This window comes from Stigmatopora argus, chromosome 12 (assembly GCF_051989625.1).
Source record: "Stigmatopora argus isolate UIUO_Sarg chromosome 12, RoL_Sarg_1.0, whole genome shotgun sequence".
In the NCBI taxonomy this organism is placed as follows: Eukaryota; Metazoa; Chordata; class Actinopteri; order Syngnathiformes; family Syngnathidae; genus Stigmatopora; species Stigmatopora argus.
In genome coordinates, this window is record NC_135398.1 from 6638663 (window position 1) to 6658007 (window position 19345).

At 39.0% G+C, this 19345-nt stretch overlaps 3 protein-coding genes, 1 long non-coding RNA gene and 1 other non-coding gene across 7 annotated transcripts; 1 reads left to right on the forward strand and 4 right to left on the reverse strand.

The window, feature by feature from the left end:
• Positions 1–975: 975 nt before the first annotated feature.
• Positions 976–7850, reverse strand: LOC144086070 (homer protein homolog 3-like). Of its 2 annotated transcripts, none has more exons than XM_077615842.1 (10): positions 7702–7850; positions 7570–7618; positions 6753–6909; positions 4678–4809; positions 4470–4574; positions 3030–3142; positions 2364–2520; positions 1556–1663; positions 1401–1481; positions 976–1279 (listed from the first exon to the last, which is right to left on the reverse strand). In XM_077615842.1, the coding sequence occupies exons 2-10, from the start codon at positions 7590–7592 to the stop codon at positions 1094–1096; spliced, it is 1062 nt and encodes a 353-aa protein (XP_077471968.1). In that variant the 5' UTR covers positions 7593–7618; positions 7702–7850; the 3' UTR covers positions 976–1093. The 2 variants fall into 2 exon arrangements, with proteins under 2 accessions (XP_077471968.1, XP_077471967.1); XM_077615841.1 differs by having other exon boundaries at positions 3030–3163.
• LOC144086072 (uncharacterized) lies at positions 1577–2326 on the forward strand. The gene is made up of 3 exons (XR_013304330.1): positions 1577–1654; positions 1943–2000; positions 2081–2326. It is a non-coding gene; the product is annotated as an uncharacterized LOC144086072 (long non-coding RNA).
• A 368-nt stretch (positions 7851–8218) lies between the features above and the next one.
• Positions 8219–8292, reverse strand: trnan-guu (transfer RNA asparagine (anticodon GUU)). The gene has a single exon. It is a non-coding gene; the product is annotated as a tRNA-Asn (tRNA).
• A 912-nt stretch (positions 8293–9204) lies between these two features.
• LOC144086069 (ceramide synthase 2-like) lies at positions 9205–14294 on the reverse strand. Its single transcript, XM_077615840.1, has 11 exons — positions 14133–14294; positions 13637–13806; positions 12415–12532; positions 12197–12315; positions 12057–12114; positions 11933–11983; positions 11010–11102; positions 10778–10906; positions 10294–10403; positions 10067–10220; positions 9205–9480 (listed from the first exon to the last, which is right to left on the reverse strand). Exons 2-11 carry the CDS (start codon positions 13795–13797, stop codon positions 9286–9288), a joined length of 1188 nt encoding a protein of 395 aa, XP_077471966.1. The 5' UTR covers positions 13798–13806; positions 14133–14294; the 3' UTR covers positions 9205–9285.
• A 729-nt stretch (positions 14295–15023) lies between these two features.
• ctxn1 (cortexin 1) lies at positions 15024–18793 on the reverse strand. Of its 2 annotated transcripts, XM_077615844.1 has the most exons (3): positions 18296–18792; positions 16143–16579; positions 15024–15325 (listed from the first exon to the last, which is right to left on the reverse strand). In XM_077615844.1, the coding sequence occupies exon 2, from the start codon at positions 16457–16459 to the stop codon at positions 16181–16183; it is 279 nt and encodes a 92-aa protein (XP_077471970.1). In that variant the 5' UTR covers positions 16460–16579; positions 18296–18792; the 3' UTR covers positions 15024–15325; positions 16143–16180. The 2 variants fall into 2 exon arrangements, with proteins under 2 accessions (XP_077471970.1, XP_077471969.1); XM_077615843.1 differs by having other exon boundaries at positions 15024–16579; positions 18296–18793.
• Between the last annotated feature and the right edge of the window lie 552 nt (positions 18794–19345).

Consider the following 19345-nt stretch of genomic DNA (forward strand, 5'->3'; position numbering starts at 1 on the left):
CAAAGAATGCTTCATTGTATTGTATACAATAACTCAGAGGTGGACCATCAGGGCCTGCAAGGCCTTCTCTGTTGGTCTAAAATAGTACGTATCTGAAACACAGACTGATGTTTATTTTATTTTGGCCATGAATATTTATGATGACCATGTATAGTGAGGCTGTTTTCTTGCAAAAATGACCATGTATAGTAAGGCTTTTTTCTAGAAAAAAATGACCATGTATAGTAAAGCTTTTTTCTTGCAAAAATGACCATGTATAGTAAGGCTTTTTTCTTGAAAAAAAAAAGACCATGAATAGTCAGGCTTTTTTCTTGCAAAAATTACCATGTATAGTAAGGCTTTTTTTTTAATGACCATTTATAGTAAGGCTTTATTTGCAAAAATGACCATGTATAGTAAGGCTTTTTTCTTAAAAGCCTTACCATACTTAATCATTTTTTGAAATCGCGGACGCCGCGTTGTGCCAGGGTTCCACTTGGTGGCCAATTTCACATTACCTGGTGGTTTGATTTAAGTGTTATCAAATAGTATAAAGTTGAGCTTATTACCTCCAGAAATGTATTCTAAAAGGCCTTACACATACGTATAACTTTGGCCAAATTAACTGTAATTGAAAACGCATACCCAAGTAATGTGTGTATATGTATACATGTGTGTATGTGTATATCTATGTATGTATATATGTGTATATCTACGTATGCATACGTGTATATCTATGTATGCATATATGTGTATATCTATGTATGTGTATATTTGTATATCTGTGTGTGTATATGTATGTATGTGTATATATATATGAAATGTGTATGTATGTATGTATATATATATATATATATACACATACACACACATACACACAGATATACACATACATACATACATACATACACACACATAGATATACACATTTCATATATATATACAACATTTGTAACGCAATGACAATAATTCATGTAAATCTATAAGCACCACATATCCATGTACTCGTAAGTTTATTGAAGTTATTGCAACAAGAAGCACTATGTTACCAAATGAGTAAAACTAGCAGCAAGTTCCGCAGAGGTTTTTTTAAAATCCTGTTTCATTTTTTTTTTCATTTGTCCATGAGTTTTACCAAGCTCTGGCGGAGGTCGTTAAGGTCAAATATCTTTATGTCTAAGATTTCGATAGCCCTCTGGAGCTCAGTGTCCATGCGGTCTCGATCCTCCAGCGAGTTGCTCAGATTCTGCTCCGTCTTCTGGATGCGCCGCTCCAACTCGGAATTGCGCACCTCGACTTCCTGTCAAGGAGACGTGCTCCATTATTCAACTATTTCCATGCCATTGGACGTCCACCAATGGCACGGAATTAGTTCAAATCTAAAGTAAAAATGAAGATGACTGTATAAATATCTCTCTTACCCGTAATCTGTGCATCGCCTGGTCTCTCTCACGCTCAATTTCATGATAGTCTGACTTTTTGCTCTGCAAAATGTGAATTTCCTGCCAAGAATGAAAAGAAATAAGTCCGGTATTCCACCTATTTTTGCATTGAATATTGCTGAAAGTTGACCGACCTCATCTTTGGCCTTCAACAGAGCCTCCAACTCTTCCAGAGACTGTGTCAACTCATCTTTCAGCAGGTCACTGGGACCGTGACCGCCGTGAGCCTCCAGGTCAGCCACCTCGACACACACAAAGACAATTTTTCTATTTATAAAAGACTCATTTTCTCTGCATTCAGAGTTTCCCCCCTAAAAACCTGTGTGGCCACCAGGCTTATAAAGCCCATTTCAGTCATATAGGATTATTGCAATGCATTGCACGTCTATCTAGTTAATTGCTCAACTCAGCCGAGTTTGTTCGTGAAATAATTGAATTGTTGGCCGCAGGGTTACACAAACAATAGTAGAGTAGCCCATGCCTTGAAAACACGATTATTGACTGGCAGCATGTCTTCACAGTTTTCAAGTGGAGGGAGCTACAGACGAGGAGAAAATGAGCAGATGTCAGATCCCTCTGGTGAGCTCTCTTTTTTGGTCCTAAGTGGGCCAGCCAAAGTAGGATACGGCTGTCCTACAAACTCCTCTTTTCTCTGGCAGGGCCACCGAAGAGACGTGACGTGACGTGACGTGTCGTGTCTCGCTTGGCGAAAATCTACAAGAGGCCTGAAACCACTGCTGGAAATAAACGTTTCCAGGATCGATACTGCGTGGCCCAGCTTTAATGGGGAGATCAAATCCGACAAAGCTGTTATCGATGTGAGGGCTGCGCGCTCATTGGACTGGAACGTCAAATGCCGTTGAATCATAAAAGCCTCCGTAGGGATGGAATGTTTTTCCACTCGAAACAACCAAAACAAGACAAAATAGCAATTGAGTTTACCTGTTCCCTGAGCCTTTCTGTTTCTCCTTGGTATGCAAGCAGCTGTTTTTTCCACTGCTCCACATTAGCGTTGGCCTCGTGCAAGGCCGCCACTAACTTGGAGTTGCTGTCCTGTAGCGTGAAGAGCTCCACTTCAAGGTTCATCTCGCAGATGGACCTGCCGCAAAGAAATGTTTTAAAGTCATGTACACAGTAGTATAATAAACAGTAAAATGTCCCTGTTGTTGTAAGGTTTTTTTTTTTAGATTTTGTGAACTAGATAACCTGAAACTGACAATTATGTGTGTATTCACTAGTAACATACCTGTCAACCTCTGCCGATAACTGCCCTTATAAATGATTATGATTCCCCTTACAAACCCCCCAAAAGACCTTACAAACACCGTACGATTCGTACGGTGTTTGTAAGGTTTTTTGGGGGTTTGTAAGGGGAATCATAATCATTTATAAGGGCAGTTATCGGCAGAGGTTGACAGGTATGTAGTAACATATTAAAACTTCATTAAATCCAACTTTAATGTCCAAGGTCATCGTGTACAATTTCAATTGTTGGAATCAGTGTCTTTTTTTTTTCTTGATCATTTTGAAAGCACATTACCAGAAAGAGAATGAACGACTTGTCTATTGATAAGAGGCAAAATACATTCATTTGATGGCAAAGTTTACCCTTCGGAGAGCATCTTTTTGATGCGCTCCTTCTCCGACGACAGCGTGATGTCTGCGCTTTGACTGCGAAACAGTTTGTCCTCGGGCCCGTTCACACACATGACTGGAGGGGACTGGAGGTCGTCCGAGAGGTCCTGAGGAACACGTCAGTCAATGTCCTCTCTGAGCAAAGCGGGAATCTTACAACAACAACAACAACAAAAACTTGCAAGCAAAATGAGCTGGGAAAAAATGATAGTTTAAAAAAAATGTTCCTTTTCTTACCCAAAGGTCCATAAATAATGGATCTAAAGTTTTATTATCATGAAAATAATATCATTTAATTCAGGTCACTTCTAGGGAACCATTGAAAATTGGATTGAAACTTTAGAACAAAAATGGCACAGTGTGACACTTTTGTTTCAAATGACAGACAATAAATAACTCAGTAAACCTACTCACCTGCGAGAACTGTTGATGGAATCCATTACATAGCAAAAGAAAACCAAAAGGAAATATGTCAAGGTAAAATCTGTCATCATTCAACAATTCTGCACTTTCATAAAAGCTCAACAACCACAATAGACCCATTTCAAATATTCCTTCTTGCAGACAGCCATGTTCTCTTTAAAAAAGGCACATTTCCCCGCTCTATTATTTATTAATGGAAGGTGCTCCACTAAAATAAGTCAGTGCTAGCGATTGTTAATTATTCCTAATTGATCTGGCTGCTCTGGAGAGCCAGAAGTGAGGCGGAAGTCGGCGGGATAATTTTACCATCGCCCTACATTCCTCACTGTCACTCCCCTCTGAGATAAGCGACCCAATTCCACTTTCTTTTGCCTCTCACCTCATCCCTTCTTCCATTCATTCTGTGAACTCAGGGGTGTCCAACTCACTTTGATTTGCCGGCCACGTTCATGCCAACTAGATCCCATGTGGGCCAAACTATTTTATTGATTATATCATTGTCAATAGAAGGTAATGCATTTTTTTTGGCACTTCCATTTTAGGGGACTAATGGTTCACTTCTGGTCAATTTGGGATAATTTCCTATTGATTTTGAGGGGGACTTGGCTGTGCTCACCTGCAATGTTCCCTCTAAGCTGCACGCATGCGCAATTTTGCAGTACTCTTGTCTTCTTTGCGCACAGCAAATCATATGGAGCGCACAAAATAAAATGCCTTTTTTTTTAAATTATTATATTTTTTTTAGCTGTGAGGCCGACTCACGAACCACTCATCCGCCAGGCCGCCCATTCATAGATATTAATCATTACATTTTATTATTACTAAATCTTTTATGTGTAGTAGACATGCACCTGCTTATGGCAGGTGTGATACTGGTGTGTGCCCATAGCGAGCAATGATGATGTTGCTCACACCGGTACTCAGTGTGCTCAGGGAGGTTGTCTTTCTTTCTGCCCAGACTAACTAAAAATTAGAGGGAACATTGCTCACCTGTGGTGCGGCGATACTGAGCGCCGTGTTGGCCAATTCTTTATCTTGCGATTTTTCCCGTGCCAGGCGAGCCGCATCTTTCACTTCTTTGAACTTCTCTGAGAACTTGTCCAAGAGAAAAGACAAAGGAAAAAATTGAAAAACGCTCACCAACGTCCGGTAATGAATGAGTCCAGATGAGGTTGCGGGTCCAATCGGGTGCCGTTACCTGGTGCAGCTGTTGCTCGGTGGCAAAACCCAAACCGTAGACCGTGTTGGCCCTGCTGTCGGCCCACTGGCCAAACTTTTGGGATGTCTTTGTGAACGTCATGCTGAGCGTGACAATGCAGTTGATGATGGCCTACGGAGAAAGATACATTTTAGGAGGAGTCATTCAATAAAATGACGGCACTACCGGATTTTGCGGACTATAAGTCGCACTTTTTTTTCATAGTTTAGCTTAGTAGGCGACCAAAACAAGTACAGTTTTTTCCCCTCTGATAACTGAAAGAAACCCTGTTATGATGTATTTTAGGCTATAGTTATCGAAAAAATTGTCATGTTAACTGATGCCTATTTAGTCTGTTGTCCTCCATTTGACTATTGTTACTTTAACATTTGTTCTTGTTTTCTGATCAAATAAAATACTGGCATCCCTAAAATGTGACTTATACTTCAGTATGACTTTGCTTTTTTTTATACGGTACTTAATTCCCCAACAATATGTGACCTGAAATTGCCACAAAATCAACAGAAAGGGGAGCAAAATGTCGCAAAATCAATAGAAAGCTAAATTCAACGAAAAGTGCCCATCAGTGCCACATTGAAATATTAAATGAAATAGTCAACAGTACCTCGAATAAGCAAATACTTTTTAAAAAATGACAACCCATCAATGGGCAAGGGGAAAAATGATTTTTGAAAAATTCTTAAGTAATGTAGTGGAATCATGTAGAATGAAGAGAAAGCTTAATTTAAAAAAAAAAAAAACTATTTTAGGACAATTCTAGTTTGCTACCTATTGATTTGACCCTCTCATGATCACAACACGCTCATTCAGGCCAGCCCTCCCATTTGAAACTTTGTCATAAGAGGATTTGAGGCACATTGTAAATCCACAATGGCAGAGAACCTTCCCGTACGTCCGTCACACTCGGCGGTCTCGGCGGAGAAGCCAATTCATCCGGCCCAGAGCCCTCGATGAAGAGATATCAGAGCAAAACTATTTATAAAACTCCTGACGTCACCTCCGTGTGCTACAAAAAAAAATCCTGAAATGGCAGGTCAGAAGGAGCATTAAAAGAAGCCGTTCTCTGCGTGTCCTTATTTTCACAGCCCCCCATAATGGAACGCCTATGTGGTCCGTCTTCTGCTTTGACATGAATGACATAACAATTTGGATAGAAGCAAAAGTGGAGATTACACTTGGAAGCAAAGACATGTCAGGATTGGGTTGTTGAGTCCAAAACACAGCTTTGCAATGTGGGTCAGACTGGAGGTGCAAAGAGATGCGATAAACCCCCCGCTGCCCCCCGCTACCCCCCGACAGGGCTTGTTGTGTCCTTTCCTCATCTCAATCCAGATCAGCCACAGAAACGCCAGGCAGTATTGTTTCCTCATTTGGCGCGTGCAACATTACTCAGGCATATAATTAACTGGATTTCATCATTAATCACTTCCCAAATGTCATTTGCGCTTCATCTAAATTGGAGCCAAATAAAGAAGTACTCTTAGGATGGTACCATCAAAAACTGATATACCATATTTTCCACACTATAAGGCATGTCGGAGTATAAACTGCACATTCAATGAAATTACCAGTCTTAAAATTTGTTTTATATAGTATAAGACGCACTGGATTATAAGACAAGTGGCCAGCGAGGTATTTAGCAGTTAACATGTTTACATTATATAAGGATTTGCTGTGAGTATTTGTACATTGTAACTTTAACAAAAAATGTCTGAATGTTAAGACCAACCATATGTATACATATGCATGTATGCATATATATTTTTTTCATGCAACACACTTATTTATTTATTTACTTATTTATTACGTATTTATTTATGTCTTAAATGTCTTTTCCTGTGTCTGTATTCTCACCCTCTTGCTACTGTGACCGAATACGGGATGAATAAAGTTATCTAATCTAATAAACAGCAATAAACGCCCATCTAAGAACTTACCTGTGTCTACTGTCATGAAAGAGCTACATTAATAGTAGTAGTGGCTAAGGATTGTGTTTTCACATATACCTGTATTGTAGTATAGTAAATATGGTTGTCAGGTGCACGCATTCTCACCTTAGTGCCACCCACGCTGATGATGCGGTAGACGTTGCGACCGGAGTCGAAGAAGAAGGACACGTTGACGGCATGCTTGCTCGCAGGGATCCAGTTCCTCTTGGTGCTCGGGTCGATTTGGAAGACATGAGCCCGTGTGCTGAAGATGGGCTGCTCTCTGGGGGGGAAAAATAACAGGGACCATGAGATTCTACCTTTTCTGTGTGTGTATTGCAAGCACAAATTATTTGCAATAATTAAAACAATCTCTTTTTAAGATTTAAGATTCATTTTTGATTCAAGAAATAAACACGTTGGGTTATAATCTGTGTCAGAACATAATTTATTTTAGATTTTTTTCAAATCTGATCTTTTAATGTATTTTTACTTGATGAATAAAAACGAGATATTTGCAAAACTCCACTTCTATGAAAAGAAAAAAAAAAAGATTACTTATCTCTCAGCATAAGCATTTGGGGCAGCAAGAAATTCCCCCCCAAAAAACAAAAAATGACGATTTAAACTCAAACAAAACCGCACAATCATTTAAAAAATATACTCCAATTACAACCTGAAAAACCTACAAGTTCCTACAATTCCCAGAATGCAATGCTGCTGTTCTTTTAGCAAACTATACTACAGATAAATGCTGTAGCTCAGCATTCTAAGCAGCTTAACACAATTTCCTGGCTTTGACCGAAATGGACGCCTATTTCAAATCATTCTTCTGAATAATCACATTTCACGCGACCATCGCCGCCGACCCTCCGAGTCCGAATGGATGGGGCGTCCGTAGCCGTCACCGGACGCATAAAAAGGACAACAAAATAGATCCTACCTTTCTCTGTGATGAGGAAACATCTTAAAAAGTGGTGGTCTTGTCTTTTCTAGAGAGAGTTAATGCAGCAAGGTATAATTATGACAATCATTTGTGGGATTTTTCACAAAAATCAATTTCTTCCCAACTCACCCCATGTCGTTATAGTAACTGTGATGACGCTGCCTCTCAAGTCTCCACTTTCCGAGAGTAAAGATGCTTTCAGGACAGCATTTGGCGGTCAAAATGAGCCTCTTCGTTCTTTTTTAAGGAAATAAAGTATTTTTTGTCTCTCGGTGAGCTTCGTGCTGCTCGTCAGTGCTGCTTGATGTGCTCAATTTGACAGCCTGCCGGACTCGACCGTCGGAGCGCACAGGCGAACGTCACCTGCTGGTAGAAAGAGGAGGTGCCAATTTAGACAATTGTTGAGCGGATATGTTTCAATCGAATGATTGGCTGCCATTGACGGCGATAGACGTCCGTTCCATGTTCCCTGGCCATGGATTGGACGTCGAAGCGCTGTTGTTTTAAATGAATTGAGTGCAAAAGTCAGATCTCTAGTTCCACTATTTTAGGTCATAACAGTGTACTGTTTCAATTTGTATCTGACGTTTTTTTATTTCTATATGAAGCAGACAAATCTAAATTCTAAAATGTGAAAAAATTGTCCCGTCCCTGGGTGGGCTCGAACCACCAACCTTTCGGTTAACAGCCGAACGCGCTAACCGATTGCGCCACAGAGACAGTTGCACAGATTTCGATCAGTTATGCATATGACCATGTGCCAAGGCGAACGAGAGTAACATATAAAATGAGGGAAAAGCCTTATCGTTTTTTTAAGTTAAAGGGAGGAAAAGGCCGTGCTATAGCATTTCTAACAAGCAAAAGTCATGCTAAACATTTTTAACAAGCAATAGCCTTACTATACAACGTTGTTTTAATTATGAAAAAAACCGTTAATATACCTAGTAGTCGTTTTTAAGGAGGAAAATAGCTTTACTACACATTGTCATTTTTAATAACAAATAAAAACCTTACAATACATGGTCTTTAAGAAGTAAAAAAAAGCCTTACCTATATCAAGGTTGCCTTCGGCTGCGAAGCAAAGTGGAATCCGAACGAGAGGGAAATGCTGGCGCACAATTTAGGAATACAACTATAGAAACAATCAAAACTGGGACAAAATTAACAAAATAAAAATGAATAAACAAAACAATACTCCCACAAAGACGTACAAAACGCGTAAACAGGAGTTGATGGCAATCAACAACACCTGGGTCCCACAAGGGAAGGAGAGCCAAAATGGACAAATCAGGCAAAACGCATACAAATGACGCAAAAGGGACAAAAAGGAATTTAAAAAATCTAACTAGAGTATACATTTTCTTTTTTTAAATAAATGAAAGCCTTAGTATGTATGGTATTTTTTAAATCAAAGCCTTAATAGAAATAGCCTTTATAAAAAATAATTCAAAAAAATATAAATATACACATTTATTGTGTAAATACAACAAGTGAAAACATGACGAAGTAGATTGTATTGTTTTAACTATCGATAGCATATATAAAATTGAACAAAAATACATTTTTCTGCTTTTAGCGAGCTCTCTGTTTTGTTCTCAAAATGTTTTAAAACATAACAAAGAAATGTTAATATATAAACCATACATGCATGAACATTTATTAAAAAGACAGCATTTTTTATATCGCTAACAACAAATTCATCATTTAAATTCGTTACTGAGCTTTACGCATTCTGTCAACAATTGAGGCCCTGCGGTGGGTGAGATTATTAAGGACACAACTGTTACTCAAGGGGGGAAGTTTGTAGTTTGGAGTGACCTCATTTCCTGTTTGACTATACTTTCCTCCTTGCACATCTTTATCTTCTTCCAACTCGCTATCTTCATCGCTGCGTTCGTCTTTTTCCAACTGAGGACACAAGATCGCAACATGTATGATATTTTAGCTCATGTCAATTAAATATAATTGGGAAACAAATCATGTTTCAGTGCCATTAACGGAAAATGGTCATTGCCAGCCCTCCCTGTCCAAAGAGATTGGACTCCATCGCCCTCAATGGCATCGTCACAACATGGGTTCAAGTTAGCCTATTAGTTGGTTAATTATTACATCACTTTTGAAAAACGTGACGCTAAAACACAGTGTGACTAGAAATTCCTTTTGAGAGAGCAGAAATCTGCCTAAGCAGCCAAATTCAAAGCATTGGCATATTTGCTAGAATGGCTACTTAACCTTAACCCTCCTCCCCCCAAAATGCTTCTCATCATATCACCTGCCCAGCAAATTTGAATTAAATAGGCCAAGCCATTCATTTTTTTACCTCGGTGACCTTTGACCTCATTGCCCCGAAACTAACCCACTCTCCCGTTTCATATTACACAGAGTTTGAAAACAATCCCTGTATTTATTCTTGAGTTATCTGGTAACCGTGGACATAACCTAATTCACCTCCAGAAGGAGATAAACATTAGAAATGCAGGTGGATGGATCTCACCTTTCCTGTCCAAAATTTGGGGACCATCCTTAAGATCAAAACAGCCCAAAAGACATGAAGACCCTGCAGCACCATTAAAAGGATGTTGAAAAAGTAGTAGCCAAAAAAAGGTTGGAAAGCCTCCATAGATAACACCAGGGTGGTGTGGATGATCCTGGAACGTCATGACACCGCACAAATAAAGTTAGGTGTCCTTATGTTGGTAAGATAGAGAGAAAACGACTTACTTGCTAGGAAAAATAACCAAGCGGCTCCCAAAAAAGACAGCGGTAAAAAGCACAAAGAGGACGTCACACACTTTCTTCCAGCCAGAGCCGTAGTTAAACATCTTGGCGGACTGCAAAGACCAGAAAAAGACCCCAAATAAGGTGGAACCCAATGAAGAATTACCGTCTTTTCTCGTGTATTAGCTGCATCCGCGTATAAGCCGCACCCTTAAAATTGTTGAATTTTACAATTTCCCTTGTTTTTTTCTTGAATTTTATTCATAGATATCAAAATACATTTAGTTTGATTTGTTTATCTTTTCTCTATTTTGAAATAAATGACTGTATCAGCCGCATTGTCTCGTTTCGTCTTGCATCATTTTGCATGTCAAAGCTAATTTGTGCGCATATTAAGCCGCACCCTTGATTCAGTCATCATTTTTTTATAGAGCGTATATCAAGAAAATACAGTATGTTCAAATGTCCAATTAACGTAGCATTTTACCTCAAGCAGGATATCGGCTGAATCGTGGAGGAGCATGACCAAAGTGCCGATTCGGATGTAGTTGGCACAATAAGAGAAACTGAGGAGGAAAACGGTGGCCAAATGGTGGATCACTTGCTCCTTGAAATCCTTGAACAGGAAAGAAATGGCATTTCAAAAACTAATAATGCATGAACAAAAACAAAACAAAACAAACAAAAAAAACTAGTCCAACTTGATGGTAATAGCACACCTTTCTCTTGATGTCCACCGAAATCCGCAAGAGGAGGGAGCAATAAAAAGCCAACTCCAGCATGTAGTACCAGTAATGACGTCTTTGCATGGGCTGTAATTGATTGCGTATTCATTAGGAACTGAATCAATACGAGCAATCGTGTACATTTACAACCAACCTAATTCTAATCAATAAATAGCACTGACAATGATAGACAAACTAGAGTTGCTCTAAAAACGAGTTGTTTTGACACTTATTTTGGCAGAATACCATTTACAGCACTGAAAAAAAACAAATGATAGCATTTCCAGTGCGAAAAATGCACCGCCCACACTGAAAAAGAAAAAAAAAACATGTTTAGTTATTTATTTTCAATTGCTTAAGTGTTTTAATTTTAATGTTTTAAAACATTTTATATAGAAATATTTATACTTTTTTATTGCTCATAATAAAATCAGGTCCCTTTTTATTTGTTTATTGTTTTAATGTATTTATTATAGTGTTATATGATTTTTTTTAATTCATTCATTTTCCATGCCACTTATTCTCACAAGGGTCGCGGGGGGTGCTGGAGCCAACTATGGGCACCAGGTAGGCAAGGCAGCCAATCGCAAGTATTTTTTTTCAATTATTTCGTCTCAAATGATACGTTTTTATTGCCTATAGAATACTTTAATGTCAAAGAGCGGGCCACAAAACAAACAAAATTGTGCCCGGGGGGCCAATTGAGGCCCCCGGGGCACAATTTTGAGACCCCCTTTACCTCCATTTTTTTCACATACTTGAATTATGGAAAAATTACAAATATTTGACAAAATAAGCCATATGTGTTGGTCTACCGTCATCAATGACACTCAAACGTGATCACTGAATGCCAACCCTCCCAGGTAAAATAGATTTGACGGCAGCGAGCGAGTCAATCAGTCCTAAATGGAACCCACCTGAATGGGATATTGCCTCCAGCATTCTCTCCGATCCCAGAACCACGGAGTCTGAAATAGAAGAAGAACCAACGGCAGTCAGGACTAATTTCGCCACAAAGATACGGAAACTCGGAAAACGTACGTCAATCAAACAGGCCAGTCCTCCCGCAAAGGCCACGGCGTAGAAAAAGAATCTCCAACTGCGAAAAAAAAAGAAATATTTGTGTTTGAAGTGGCAAAAAGGGGACGTCGCCGTGCTTGTTTGGTCAACGGACGACTTACGCCGCTTCGGCAAACTTTTTGGTTTGACACGGCTTGTCTTGGTGTCGCCGTAGTCGGAACCAACTCTCGATTTGCCGCTGGTTTTTACCGCACAGCGACATTAAACGGTGGACGTCGCTCTGGAACGATGACATGTTGGATAGTGGGAATGTTATTCCAGTTGTCGTTATTAAAAATTAAAAGAAAAAGTATGAAATGGCCATTATGGAGAGTCCAACCTGTGTGGGCCGCGTGCCTTGTTGAGCGTAAAAGGACTCCAGCTTCGGGGAGGGGGCCGCGGGGGCTCGTAAGCGATTCCTCACCCCCAAACATCTGCCCATGGGTGGGGCGCAGAACCTGAGGGCAAGATCAACAAAAGACAGTCGCATGTGTTGACACAACATAGTGTAAGATTGTGTGTGGGAGACTTTGAGTTTAGACAAAAAAAAATGGCGCTTTGAGGTAAATGTCAATTATTGTTTTAGTCTGGTTATTTTGAAGGTATCAAAGATTTCAACTGTAAAAAAACAAGAAAATAATACGTGTAGTTATTACCTAATAACAAATAACTGTTAATAACTGGAAAAAATCTAAAGTTTTTTTAGGTCACCCAGTGGACGTCGGCCTCACAGTTCTGGGTTCGATTCCAGGTTCAGTCCTTCCTGTATGCAGTTTGCATGTTCTTCCCGGGCTTGCGTGGGCTTTCTCCGGGTACTCCAATTTGCTCCCACATTCCAAAAACACGCATGATTGAAGACTCTAAATTACAAGTGAGAGGCTGAATGATTGTCCGTTTTGTTTGTGCCCTGCGATTGGCTGGCCACTGATTTAGGGTGTGTCCCCCAGGACAGCCTCGAGCACCCCCCGCGACCCTTGTGATGATAATCGGTTCGGAAAATGAATGAATGAAAAGTTTATCACAGTTGTAAATATGACAATTAAAAGCTGTGCCTTTTAAGGCAAGTTATCATTAGTTTAGCAATAAACTTTTTGGTTTGTTTCCATGGTAAAATGGTGGCAAGGTCCCGCGAGATTTTCTCCCCTGGGAGCTAAGCTAAGCAAGCTTGTTCTGACAAGACACCTGCTCCCTTCCCATCTTGCCTAGCCAGTCGCACGCTTAATGCTCGATCCTAATCAGTAAATGACGTGTCAGTGAGGTTTGCAGACAAATATTTGTCACGCGATAACCTCACAAGGGGAATGTAAGCAAGCATTATTATAATATGTAATACTAGCATAGCCCATCAAATTCACTGTGAAATAGATTGGAAAAATTGGGAAACCTTCCAATGGTTATTGTTACATTACCAACAGACTACTATATTATTTTTATTGTGGTTTTTGAAGAGTTTGGGAAGAAAATGTAAATATTTTGGTTTTATGACAGGAAATCATACAATTGCATTGGACAATTTGAGTTTTTTTTCTATAAAAAATAATAATTTAAAAATTCAGTGGTACCTCTCAAAAATGTAACGCAGAAGCACAAATCCCAACGCCAGGGGCAACGCCGCAAGTAAGTCTCGAGGGTATGGGCGCTCCGATGGGGCCAGCCGGTCCATGTCCTCCCAGGTCACCCCCGCGGGAAGCCAGTATTCCTCTCTCCACACGTCAGCCAGCATTTCCAATTACTGTGGGTGGTAAATGAATAAAGTGATCACGTTCCATGCCATTAACAATGGCACTGGATGAGTTAAAACACAAGCTTGAACCAACATCGACAATATCAAGTCAAACATGGCAGGCTAATGTCTATTTAACCAATGAAACACTGAAGAAGAAAAAACAGATTGGACGTCTATAGCCGTCAATGGCACTGGATGAGTTAAAATACAGTTTAAACCAAAAGCAAGTAGAACATGACATAGCCTTTTGATTTTTAACCAGTGGACAAGAAAACAGCAAGTTTCAATTGAGATTTCTTCCATCAAAGTTGAAAATGGACTTTAAAACTTACTGTTCTTGTGCCAAATGTAGTAAACTGAAAAATCCTGAAAAGAAAGGACAACTTCTCTCCGCCCGTCCGATGCTCTTTTTTCACGGCTGACTCCTCACAACCACGCGCACGTCTTGCGTGCGCGCGCACTCACGACAATAAACAGCGACTCCCAGTGGCCACGCCCTAAAAATCTACAAGGAAAAAAAAATACATACAGTACATATTATATCACTGGCCATTACATTATAAATTAAAATATATATACTTCTTTACTTTATTTTATATTAAAATATAAACATAAACTGATATGAACAGTATGTAATATATGTGTGTGTTTATTCTCAAAAAGATACAGGTTCCTACTCCTAACGAAAGCAATGAAGTAGTGTCAAATTCCAGCCAAGGTTATTCATTATTATAATAAATAACCCCAAACCCCTTTTCTATGTAAGCTTGACTTGTTCTGGATACGGAAGTAAAACTAACGTAAACAATAGAGGGAAGCATTCAACTGGAATTCATTGCTTTTCGTTCTGCTCCACTAATATAGTACCTTTTATCAAAATGCTCGACTTCTCTTTCCATAACGCATTTCTTCATATTTAAAAAAAATGGGTTAAAAGGCACACTTGAGACCATTTGTTCTTCAATCTGATTGTTGCCAGGAGACAAGCTGAGCGTAGATAATATCTCAACTGTCATGCAAATGAGCATTGGCCAGGTGACCTGCTGGCTTTTTATTTGTATATGTTTGTAGTATATATGTGTATGCCCACACAAACAGAACATTTGCAGTACAAGAGTAGTGTTTCTCCCTCCACCTGTAAAACGGGCTGTGATCATTTTAGTAAACACTCAAAAGTACATTCTTAAACAGTTTCTCCATTTAAAGCCGGCACTCTATTATCATTACGTACTAAAATGGTTTATTTATCATCAAGAATTTAAACTTTACATAGCTAAAAATCCCTAAAAAACAGAAGTCAAGATGACATTGCATAAGGATTAAAGGGCAGAAAGAGTTTTTACAAAAAAAGTGGTACAAAGTAGCAGTGATGCCAAGACATTGTCACATTTCTACAGGCACTGTTGAACATACCCAATGTGGATAACTGCAGTTCATGCATTTAAAAAAAATGACAACAATGGTCCAAACACAAGTCTTTTTGACGGTGCAGTCTTTGGTCGGGGGAATTCCACTTGATCATCACCTGAACAAAAGAGGGCAAGACATTACTTCAAGTAGAAACTACATTTCCCACGGGCTCCCATTGATAACAATTCACAGGAAAATGGAACAACTTAACCGAAATCACGGATTAATTCAAATATATTGTGCGCTAACTTATTTAAATTGAAGCACAGTTCCCAGATATCAAATCTAAATGTACATATTAACTGTAAATAGGCAAAAGGAAAAAAACAATCTGATTCATCACTTTGAAAAAATAAAAGTATTGAACTGACTCACGAATCCAACATTGTTAATTTCACGTTTTTTGCACGACACTGATCACGATTTTACATGAGCTTTTCCACATCTTGAAAGGATAATCACGTTTTTACAAGGTATTATCCTTCAAAAAATGTAATACAGTAATACCTCGATTATCACGGTTAATGTGGACCAAACATGGCCGTGATAATTGAAAAACCGCCAAGTAGGGTCAGCCCTATTAAAAAAAAAAAAATCTTCTTCAGTGCTGAGTCCTAGTAGCAAGAGTGGCTTCTGGTTACGAGTTTCACCGTGGATTTTTATGAATTAAAAAAACCAAAAATATTTTTTTTTTTTTTTTTTCCTCAAAATTATATAAAAAAAATCCTCAGTGCTGAGTCCTGGTAGCAAGCGGAAACACGGGAGTTGCTTCTGCTTGCGAGTTTTAGCATGGATTTACACATTTTTATGAACTAAAAAAAAAAAAAAATCCCCAGAAAAAAAATCCACCATGTAGTGATGCTGCAAAAGTTGAAGCACGAAATGGCGAGGTATTACTGTACTTCTACGTAAGAACATAATACTGCAAGTACCTGAAAGTATAATATAAGTATGGGATTTGTGCCATCCTTCAAACTATTGCATAATCAAACTGTCCTCTGTCCAGCCCCTCCTTGCGCTCGGTCCACGAAGACGCGGGCATACTTTTGTAGGGGTCCAGTAGGATTCGGATGCAGCGGACCAGTAGGAAAAGCAGCAGGAGGAGCAGCAGCCCCACGAAACACAAGGCCGTGGTCTGCTCGGGGTGTCCCGCCGCCACCGGCTGCAGCACGGCGGGGCCCCTGGGAAAGCTGGGCGGGGCCGGGGACGAAAGGTCATAGTCCACCACCCAGTAGTTAGTGTAGCTCATTTTGGCCGGATGAATGTCAATTGAGACAGTCACATCACCAAAGGGTCCGCTCGAGTATTACCGTAACTACAAAGTGAAACGACCTTCCTTATTTTTAATAATCTGAGGTTTGGTGAGGCCCTGCCGAAAAAAAAACAAAAAAAAACAAGGCATATATTAGTAGCAGATATGTAATACAAAAAAAATGAACAAAAAACGCAAATCTATTGGAAAGAAATGATCGTGCAGGGTTTTGCCCAAAAAATTCTTAAAGCCTGCCAGGTTTTGAAGAAAAGTAAAAAAAATAAAATTGTTAAAACGACGGGAAATTTGAAATGATGACAATTGTTATTAAAGGACATTTATCAACAATATGTAAATGAAGGAGGGGACTGAAAATGCAATTTTGAACTGCAGTTTAAAAAAAAAAGTAATGCAATTCAGTGCTAAATTTTTAAAAAATAGGCCGATTACAAGTGTAATTATTTTTGTATTTTGTGTGAATTGAATCCTACATTCTGCATTTCATTTTTTTTAATAATACAGGCAACAACAGGCTGTATATAATGTAATAAAACAAAAAACAGCTAATTGTCCAGAAAATAAGGTCATTCTTTTCAAAAAAAAATTGGTCAATTTTTTTCCTCATTCCATGTCTATATTAGTTTAATCATAACAGTTGACTCTAAAACAATTCTGAACATTTTCGATAAAAGACTGTTTTATACTGATCGATGAAACCTTAGCTTAAAAACAATAATTTGTGCAATCATTTAAAACGTGTCTAAATTAGTGACTATCAAAACATTCTCTGTAAAGTTGTTGAGAACAAATGTAGCGATGGATTTTCATTAGCAGGCCGCTTCCTAAATGTCGCTTCCCCGCTGACTTGAGCTTTTTGGGCGCGCTATCAACGTTGCGTGGATGACTGGAGGCTTGGTCATGGAGCGTATTTATTTGTGTGTGTGTTAAAAAGAGAGAAAGCCTCCTGGAATAGATAGTGCTGACTGAGAAGTGCACCCCGCATCCCAGGAAATGGTTCTTCAAGGACCATTAAAAAGGTTACGGGGAGTGTTTCGGCACTGCAACTTTCATTTTTTGTCCTCTGCCTCCACTCTGATTTATTTAGCTTGAGTTTGCCATTCTGTAGTTCAAGAGAAGCCCAAACCGTATCAGAAACACTGACCTATTTCGAACCTTTGTTTTTATATTGGCAGTAGCTTATTGCCTGCTAAGGAGAGCGATAGATGTCCAATGTGTTTTAAATGGGAGGGTGGCAGCGAATGAATGTTCCTGACAAGCTCCAACTGTGACAACTCAGTCTTAGCTGAAAGATAATTGGACAACAACCCAAAATAAAGTTTTGGGTCAAGTGAAAAGTGAAAATGGTTTAAAATAATTCATCTTGGTGGGATTTTTTTTAATATACATTACAAGCTGGAGTTTGAATAAGGGTGTGTAGACTTCTGCAATCACTAGGAAATGCTAATTTCTTGTTGTCTTTAACACATTTCTGGGTGTAGCAAATGACAAACACGAATAACTGGAATTTTTACTCATCACTGATTTATAAAGGATACAGCTGCTTTGTTGACAACTAGTAACAACGTAAGAAAAAATAGTAACATAATAAACCCACCCTCCCCCCGAAAAAATAGCTAAAAGCAGCTGTCAGACTTAAAACAACTTTTTTTTCCAAATTGTGGCGCAGCATAAAATACTAAATAATCGATTAAAAATAGTGATCAGAATAACATTCTTGGAAGTGATAGAAAGCGTCATGGAAATACAATTTTTAGCCTCATGTCAAGTTAAAAACTTTTAGTAGATGCAACATAGGAGAGAGGAAATTCTTACCGGCGTCAGCGTTGAGGTGATAAACTGATGATGGCGTTCCTGGTTCCATCATAAAGCTCTTGGTCTGCCGAGTCGGGGTTTTAAGTCGCCTCGCTTTGGAGGGAGGTGCCCCACCTCCATCCGTTCCTCTTCCCCCTCCTCTGCGCTTTCCAAGGATGGAATACTACTATTTTCCTTTCCGAGAGTAAAATGAGCAGAGTGAAGCGTTTGCATTATGTAAGAGAACTGCAGGGGGCATGAAGATGGAAGGGGGCCGGTGCAGAGACCACTCGCTTAAGGACAGTGGGGCTTTATCGGTGCCCAGCGAGGGGTAATAATCGCAAATAATACAGGACACGATAGGTATGACTGACTTTAGGGAAAAAAATAAAATAGCTCTAATTCGCATGCAACTCAAGTTGACATGATGCATGCTGGGAAGTCAACTATTAGTCATTTGTTTTTGTTTTTCTATACATTTAGATGTTGTTTAATCAAACTAAAGCCGACAGCTAACGAATAAGCATTTTGTTTATTTGGCTCATGTATAAATCTCGTTATTTGCATTTATGTTAGGTTTACATTTTAAATGTGCCATAAAACAAAAACAAAAATGGACTGAAAAAAGTTGGACTATGTAGACGGAGATGGTTAGTTTGTACTTTTTGAACTACATTTTTTTTTACTCTCCTTATTTAAAATTTTTTTTTTATGTTAGAAAAAAATAGTATTTATTTCTTATCCTTTTTTAGGTTTTATATCTGTACAACAAGGATTTTTTTTACTGTTTTATAACTCAGTCACATCATATGACTGACACAGCTTGACTCTGGTTACATTGCAAGAAATGACATTGTTTGAAATGTGGCAGGGGGGGGGAAACCAGGCCACAAACAAAACACCACTGCGAGAAAGAATTAATTGGCACAGTTACAACAGGACGGGCAGTTTGCATACGTGCAAATCAACAAGCACCCCACCTGAGGCCTCCCTTGAGGTTCATTCATTTTTAATATCATTAAATAAGACACAGAAGGGTTTTGCAGCCACAAGAGAACAACGATCTTTCAA

Excerpts from the sequence above, each read along its gene's own strand:
- LOC144086070 (XM_077615841.1), bottom strand. The coding sequence starts at position 7,592 with ATGTTTCCTCATCACAGAGAAAG. Across the intron at positions 4,575-4,677 it reads CCGAGCAACAGCTGCACCAG|TTCTCAGAGAAGTTCAAAGA; the intron begins GTAACGGCACCC and ends CTCTTGGACAAG. Across the intron at positions 3,164-4,469 it reads TCAGTATCGCCGCACCACAG|GACCTCTCGGACGACCTCCA; the intron begins GTGAGCAATGTT and ends CGTGTTCCTCAG.
- LOC144086069 (XM_077615840.1), bottom strand. The coding sequence starts at position 13,797 with ATGCTGGCTGACGTGTGGAGAGAGGAATACTGGCTTCCCGCGGGGGTG. Across the intron at positions 11,103-11,932 it reads GGAGGCAATATCCCATTCAG|CCCATGCAAAGACGTCATTA; the intron begins GTGGGTTCCATT and ends AATCAATTACAG. Across the intron at positions 10,404-10,777 it reads CAGCCGATATCCTGCTTGAG|TCCGCCAAGATGTTTAACTA; the intron begins GTAAAATGCTAC and ends TGGTCTTTGCAG.
- ctxn1 (XM_077615843.1), bottom strand. The coding sequence starts at position 16,459 with ATGAGCTACACTAACTACTGGGTGGTGGACTATGACCTTTCGTCCCCG.